At 37.0% G+C, this 7,780-nt stretch overlaps 1 protein-coding gene across 2 annotated transcripts; it reads right to left on the reverse strand.

Annotated features, from left to right (window-relative positions):
* Positions 1–435: 435 nt before the first annotated feature.
* acte1 (actin, epsilon 1) lies at positions 436–7,041 on the reverse strand. Of its 2 annotated transcripts, none has more exons than XM_065273622.2 (9): positions 6,884–7,041; positions 5,211–5,356; positions 4,794–4,922; positions 4,602–4,712; positions 4,088–4,172; positions 3,842–4,003; positions 3,394–3,585; positions 806–987; positions 436–729 (listed from the first exon to the last, which is right to left on the reverse strand). In XM_065273622.2, exons 2-9 carry the CDS (start codon positions 5,337–5,339, stop codon positions 586–588), a joined length of 1,134 nt encoding a protein of 377 aa, XP_065129694.1. In that variant the 5' UTR covers positions 5,340–5,356; positions 6,884–7,041; the 3' UTR covers positions 436–585. The 2 variants fall into 2 exon arrangements, with proteins under 2 accessions (XP_065129694.1, XP_065129695.1); XM_065273623.2 differs by having other exon boundaries at positions 5,211–5,353; positions 6,884–7,030.
* Between the last annotated feature and the right edge of the window lie 739 nt (positions 7,042–7,780).

Consider the following 7,780-nt stretch of genomic DNA (forward strand, 5'->3'; position numbering starts at 1 on the left):
AAAAAATAACTAAAGAGTTTTGATATTTTTCCTATTTAAAACTTAACTCTTATTTATTGTGTACTAAGATTGACGGAAAATCAAAAGTTGCAATTTTCTAGGCATATATGGCTAGGAACTATACTCTCATTCTGGCGTAATAATGAAGGACTTTGCTGCTGTAACAGGCATAGTAATATTACACACTGCCCGAAAATAGTCCCCTGCTATTGAAGGTATGCACATGACGTCACCATCGGCAAAAGTGACTGCATGTTACGCCCATTGAGTGGCAAAAAGTCTGAGCAACCGCATTAGCATAGCGTGAAAAACACATCTAAAATGGGAAAAGTAGATGTGTGAGTGTTCCTTTAAACCTGCTTGTACCTGCACCCCTGGTGTGGCATCACTGAAATACATTTGATTTAGAAAGCGCATATATACTTCACAAGAAAGTTTTTGAAAATATGTAAATGTATTTATTGAACAATTTATTGTGGCTGTAGACATGAATCTTGGTACAGAGGAACAGACATGACACAGGACATCTGCAGTACAAACACAAGACAAGGTGGAAAGATTAGGAAAGAGGAGAAGATGAAGGGTTTAGAAGCACTTCCTGTGGACAATGGAGGGTCCGGCCTCTTCGTATTCATCTTTGCTGATCCACATCTGCTGGAAGGTGGAAAGGGAAGCCAGGATGGAGCCCCCAATCCAGACAGAGTATTTACGCTCAGGAGGTGCAATCATCTATTGAGGGGAAAGAAAACACGTTGTTACCTTGAATGAAACATTTTCAAATGGCACATTATAAGCTGTACTGTACCTTGATCTTCATGGTGCTGGGAGCCAAGGCTGTGATCTCTTTCTGCATCCTGTCACCAATACCAGGGTACATAGTGGTACCACCGGACAGTACGTTGTTGGCATACAGATCCTTACGAATGTCAATGTCGCACTTCATGATGCCGTTGTAAGTGGTCTCATGGATACCAGCAGACTCCATTCCTACAGAAAAATGAATGGAAAAAGCACATTACCCATTGCTGAAATACAAAGCATGATTCGATGCACAATTCATTGTAGCTCGGATTGCATAACAGCACAGATTTAATTACGGGGAAAAAACGCAGCCTAGACATTGTTTTATCAGTATTATAAAATAAGGTAACGGTGATTGATGAATAATGTCGAGACTAAAAACTCTCCATACCAAAAATAGACCACCATCCACCTTAACCCTCTGGCCATATACCAAAACACTCCTAATTAGCTTCAATATCAAAGGTGATCAATCACCCTGCCAGCTTTTACTAAGAATTTAGTCCTGTGTAGGAAAAATCTCCGAAAAATTGCAGCCGTTTCTCTGTGGGGAACTTGACCGCTTCGCTGTGCACATGAATGGCGAGTTTAATTGTGCTACCACACGAAGAGCGATGTGAAAATTATTAAAGAATTATTAATATCATTAATTTTTCATGAATGAGATCCAGGCTTGGCAATGACTCAAAAGAAAGAATGTATTTTGAGTGAGATTTCAAAAGTGCTAGAACGGTAAATTAATAATTGATTAAAAAATACAGCATGATGTAGGGGTGTTTAAAGCTTGTCTGTCATTAAAAAGGAATCCCTTAAAAAGAATGTGGTCCTGTCAACGGGTACAGTGTTGAGTTCGTTTTTTTTAATAAAACATATATTTTTATGTTGCTGTAACCTTAACAAATTAAGTTAAACAGTTTCAACTTGTTTTTATAAGTTATGTCTTTTACTTTTTAAGCAGTAGGTCGAATAGTTTTAACTTTTTTTAAAGTGTGGCATTTCCAATTCAGTCATTTTTTTGTTGCATACTAATGAAGTCTATTAGGAAACGTTTTTATTTGTTTCTTAAAGTCCTAAGTTTTTAAGATCTCTCTATTTGTTTTTATATAATTTGTAAGTATATATTTGTAAGTATATAGTTACTGTCCCAGTGTTTAAAGTCAAGAAGGGATTGTGCTTTGCAGTTATCAGATCAAGGCTTTGGGATCGCCTTCCCTTATCTTTAAGATCCATGTCCTCTATGAATTCAAATTTAAGCTAAATGTAACATTTTTGAATAATTTTAATAATTTTAATTATGTTATTATCTTGCTATGGGGCGGTTTTCCGGACAGGGATTAGCTTAACCTCCTAAGAACAGAGCTTTGGTTTATCTTTTTTCAGATTTCTTCCAGATATTTGGGGTTAGGAAGAACCAATAAATATAATAACCACATTTTTCCTTTTAACATGAAGCAGTTTAAGTGTCCGCATTTGTGTACAACAGGTTCCAGTTACACAGACTTAAGTATTAGGGTGCAATCAACAAAAAATGTGATGTCCACGTATATGGACACACCAGGTCTTAGGAGTTTAAAGGTGGGCTGCATGATCTCTGAAAGCCAATTTTGACATTTGAAATCACATAAACAAACACGCCCCTACCCCGATAGAATCTGGACCTTGTTTTGATAGACCCACCCCACACATACGCAACCCAGGCAATGAAGTGGGTAAGTAGACACGCCCCTTGCTGCTGATTGGCTACAAGTGTTTTTTGGTACTCGGCCCGACTCTCTTTACCAAAGTGTTTTTCAAAAATCATGCACCCTGCCTTTAAGCCAGGACAAGGCCTTAGTTATGAAATATAGGAAATATTAGGAATATATAGGAAATATTACTAGTTTTAACAAACCAGCCTTACTAAAAACATTCAGTTTGGACAGCTATTACATTTATTTTAGTCTAGGACTAGTCTAATCCCTGTCCGGGAAACTACGTGTTTATGTATTTTCCTCTTTTTTCGCATCCTAGACTTTTATTTTGTAAAGCACAGTGGTCAACTCTTGTTGTGTTTATATGTGCTATATAAATAAAATGAATAAATGGATATGCTATACACTACCGGTCAAGGTCAAACATTTTAAAACACTTAACTGAAATGTTAACTATGATCTTAAAAATCTTTTAATCTGAAGGTGTACGGTTAAATGCTTGAAATTACTTTTGTAGACAAAAATATACTTTTGTAGATAAATAATATACAGATCAATTTTTGTTATCAGAAAACTACAATTTTATTTTTATTTTTTTTTATTTTTTTTAAATGGATAACTATTTGAATATTGAAGGAAAGCAGCCAATGAGAGCCCAGCTTCTTGATAAAATAACACAAGTATGGTTTTGCAATTTCTAGGCAACAAAGTTTTGATTTATTTTTGAAGGTTTTAGTCACCAACATAATTGGTGGTGCTGTTATTTATATTACAGAGATTAATATTTATTTAATTATATTAAAAATGTATGTAATTATTAAATGTGATATATTATGTCAAATAAAATAAAATAAAAAGTGTACATGTATATAAATTATGAAACCGGAAATTATTGACTAACCAATGAAAGAGGGCTGGAAGAGAGTCTCGGGGCAGCGGAATCTCTCGTTACCGATGGTGATGACCTGACCGTCGGGTAACTCGTAGCTCTTCTCCAGGGATGAAGAGGAGGCAGCGGTCGCCATCTCATTCTCAAAATCAAGAGCCACGTAACACAACTTCTCCTTAATGTCGCGCACAATCTCCCTCTCAGCTGTAACAGAGATTTACAAAAGATTTTAAGTATGTAAAACACCACAGGTACAATTTACTTTTCAAAGCAATTACTAATGTTTACCAAGAGGTGGTGCTGTTTAGCTAATTAAGATACCATTACAGTATTTAAATCTTTGTTTGATCATTTTTTATGTAATGTAATTAAAATCAACATATTTTTCATCTTGTATTTATAATAATATTTTAATAATATAAATGCAGTGAATAAGTGCATAATGCACGAGTTGGGTTACCAGTGGTGACAAATGAATAGCCTCTCTCAGTGAGGATCTTCATCAGGTAATCGGTAAGGTCTCTGCCGGCCAAGTCCAATCTCATTATAGCATGTGGAAGGGCGTAACCCTCATATACGGGCACGTTGTGGGTCACACCATCACCAGCGTCCAGCACAATACCTGGAACAGTGTCAAAATATAAAAAAACGAACATATACAGTATGACAATATACCGCTGTGCTGGCTGCTGGAGGTAATGCTGACCTGTGGTACGGCCAGAGGCGTACAGGGAAAGCACAGCCTGGATGGCCACATACATAGCTGGAACATTGAAGGTCTCAAACATGATCTGTAAAAAAGATAAATGAATAGATATTTAAGCACACATTGCGTTAACTAATTAAATTAAATTAATTAATTAATTTAATTTAATTAAAATAAAGACGGTTTTATCGGACGCACGTGCGGTGACGCGATACGCGTCTGGTCCGATTTACTTCCGGTTTCAGTTTTTTTAATGGCCTGACTAGTGCTAAACTGAACTCTTAAACAAATACTTTGTTAAAAATAACAAATGTTTTGGTTTCCTGGGTATGCTACGTGTTGGTTATTTTGCTTGTTATAGGCTATAAATAAACTACGTTTAAAGGACTTTGTTGTTATTTATTCTTAGCGGAGTTTACCGGAAGTTACGTGTTGACCACAAAAGTCGCTTGTTTATGTTGTTACTGCTGAAACCGTAAGTCAAGTGTACAGTTAAAGCAAAAGAAATGCTTGCCTGGGTCATCTTCTCCCTGTTGGCCTTTGGGTTCAAAGGAGCCTCTGTCAGGAGGACGGGATGCTCCTCAGGGGCGACACGGAGCTCATTGTAGAACGTGTGGTGCCAGATCTGATAATATAAATATATATAACTTCAAGTTGATGCTACTTCGTAAATATGCATTGGCTTTGCGTTCGATTTATGATCTACCTTCTCCATATCATCCCAGTTGGTGATGATGCCATGCTCAATGGGATATTTGAGGGTCAGGATGCCTCTCTTGCTCTGGGCCTCGTCTCCTACATAGCTGTCTTTCTGTCCCATACCGACCATGACACCCTAACCAAGAAAAACAGCCTGTCATTCACAATCCACACATACGGATGGGTGGGGTTTATCCCAGCTGACATCTTAATGATACAACTGTAAAGTAATCCTGTACAATAGTGTTTGCAATCCATTGATATTTTCAGTACAAGCACTGTTAACAGTTGTTTTATGGGTCAAAGGTTCAGGGTAAGCTTAACTGCCGTGAGTGTCTTAAGCTTTACTGGAGCCACTGAGTGGATACAACACATAAGAATAAATCCCAGCCGGCCTAAATAAAGGTCGCTCGCTGGTGGTCACCTGATGGCGGGGTCGGCCCACAATGGAAGGAAACACGGCCCTGGGAGCGTCATCTCCAGCGAAGCCGGCCTTCACCAGTCCTGAGCCGTTGTCGCACACCAAAGCGGTGGTCTCCTCCTCGTCGCACATGTTTGCTTAGACAGCTGCTGTTTGTTTTGGTGGTGTTCAAGAGGAAACATAGATATAAAAAAGACACATTAAAAAGCAGATTAAATAATTAATTTATACTGAAACATATGTTAAATAAAACTTGATTTTCTCCAAGATCTTAGTGTAGATGAGATCTTACCCTCCCTATTGTATTAAGTAAGCTTGTAATGTAGGGTAAACAATATATATTGTATAAATATTTGATATATGTCATCTTGGGTCGCACATAGAAATGGTCTTAGCTTAGATGTTCATCATTTTGTAATGTAGCTAGTGTACGGCAACACTTTTGTACAGTTTTTGAAGATTTGGACTTTATAGTTGGTTATACTTTGCTGTACGTAATGACTATCAGTAACGTATCAATGCCAATCTAATCCACTCACTTGATAAAAATGTAATTTTACTACACTGTAAAAAGTGAAAAGTTGGATCAACTTAAAAAAAAAAATAGTTCAATTGGTAACAACTGAATTTCAATTTTTTTCAACTTTAAATTTTCACTTAAACATGTGAGTTAATGCAACTTAATTATTTAGGTGTTACTAATTGAAGTAATTTTTTAAGTTGATCCAACTTTTACTTTTTACAGTATAAAAACAATTTGATTTACTAAGTCCGATTAAAAAAAATACTTTGTTGAAAATCTCAAATCCAAAACCTGGAAAAAACTTACAAATATTTTATTTTATTTTATTTAATTTTTTTAGTGAGTCAAATTGAAATATTGAATGAAAGCATCTAAGTTTATGTACATTACGTTTTCTGAATTATTTCTAAATTACTTCATTAAATTCATCACTTTGCCCATGTAAACTGTTTTGACCATACATCAGATATCTTGATTATTTCTAAAAATTAGAAATACCAAATCATCATAACACTGTAAAAAATTATATCAAATTAACATTTTTATATTTTTATGTTACTTTAACTTAAAAATTTAGGTTAAACAATGGCAACTTGTTTTTATAAGTTATGTCAACTTATTACAAGTCAAAACCTAAAAACGTAGTTTAAATTGTCTTGGAAAACCAAGTGGTTTTAACTTTATGCTGCATTTTATTATTACAGTGTATATTTAATTTTCCTAATTTATATTAAACCTACTGGGGCGGTTTTCCGGATAGGGATTAGAATAATCCTAGACTAAAATAAATGTAAGAGCTATCCAAACTCAAAACAGCTTGCACTGACATATCTTTAAATACATCAGTGTCCTTTGTTTTGCCTCAAAATCCCCATAAGTAATGTTTTTAGTAGGTATGTTTGTTAAAATTATTTCCCAATTAAACTCAGTTCTAGTCTTGGCTTAAGCTAATTACTGTCAGGGAAACCACCCCATAAACTTAAATAAATGTAAGTCTTAGTCTTTTGGACCTGACGTCTAACTAAAACATTACACTTTCCCCTGAATATTAAATAATCCATGTACTCATAATTCATCCAGAAAGCTCGGCTAAACTGCTTGCTGTAGTCCAACAAACCAGTTAACCAATAAGGATCCCTTACAGTCGACTCACCCAGGAGAGCTTGTAAAAGAGGCCTGGAAATGTTACTCCCTCAAGAGCGGTAGAAGAGAGTGAGCGACCAGTTCACCTGCCGCCCATATTTATATACCTTCCACCAGGAGCCCCGTCGCCCGGGCCGCAAAACCTCGGGCCTTTTTAGGACACATTACAACCCCGCATCACACAAAGGTGGGCCGTCCCATGTGAAGACAGGGGGTCTCACAATGGCGGCCGTCAAAGCGACAGTTGCATTTAATATTAGAAGATAATTTATGGCTCTCGAGGACAGTGGGGACTATTGTTGGAAAGAGTGCCGGCCAGTTCACTGGAAGAGAATGGCATTCTAGTTCTCGCTAAAAATAAGATGCCGTGCATTGGTCATAATGGACGAATGGCCATTTGTCTGTCATGTCAGTTGTGAGGAACTTGAAGTTGGCCTTCAAAGGAAATGAACATTGCTGTTGCATATGGGTGTGGATGTAGGCCTCCCAAATGAGGACTGATTTTCAAGGTCTATCCCCAAATGAAAGTCATAGCGTTTAGGAAACTGACAATGTGTTTTTGTCAGTTTGGGTGCAATTACGTGTAAACAAAAAAACGTTAATTGCATAGCAGTATGAGAATTGCAGATGGAGTAAGAAAAGACTCGTCTCATTTGTGTTGGTGTATGAAGGTCGAATGTCAGCAAAAGTTTACTTTTCTGTTTGCGTTCTTCGGCCTCAAGAGTCTCAAGTAGCCGCAGTTTGGCCATCTGTCAGCTGGCGGCCACCCAAAAACAGCAGTAGTAGCGTCCCGTCACCTGGCCCGCACATTCTGTCAGTGAGACCCTGACAGATCCACCAGCATTGACTGTAGATGGTAAAAGAAACATTTGCACATGGATGCATGTACACACACACATTTGCTTGC

Source organism: Paramisgurnus dabryanus, chromosome 23, assembly GCF_030506205.2.
Source record: "Paramisgurnus dabryanus chromosome 23, PD_genome_1.1, whole genome shotgun sequence".
Lineage (NCBI taxonomy): Eukaryota > Metazoa > Chordata > Actinopteri > Cypriniformes > Cobitidae > Paramisgurnus > Paramisgurnus dabryanus.

What these genes read in the sequence shown, in the direction of transcription:
- acte1 (XM_065273622.2), bottom strand. Translation starts at nt 5,339, where the DNA reads ATGTGCGACGAGGAGGAGACCACCGCTTTGGTGTGCGACAACGGCTCA. An exon ending in TGGGCCGACCCCGCCATCAG is followed by an intron (nt 4,923 to 5,210) that starts GTGACCACCAGC and finishes TTTCTTGGTTAG; the next exon opens with GGTGTCATGGTCGGTATGGG. An exon ending in CTATTCATTTGTCACCACTG is followed by an intron (nt 3,586 to 3,841) that starts GTAACCCAACTC and finishes TCTCTGTTACAG; the next exon opens with CTGAGAGGGAGATTGTGCGC.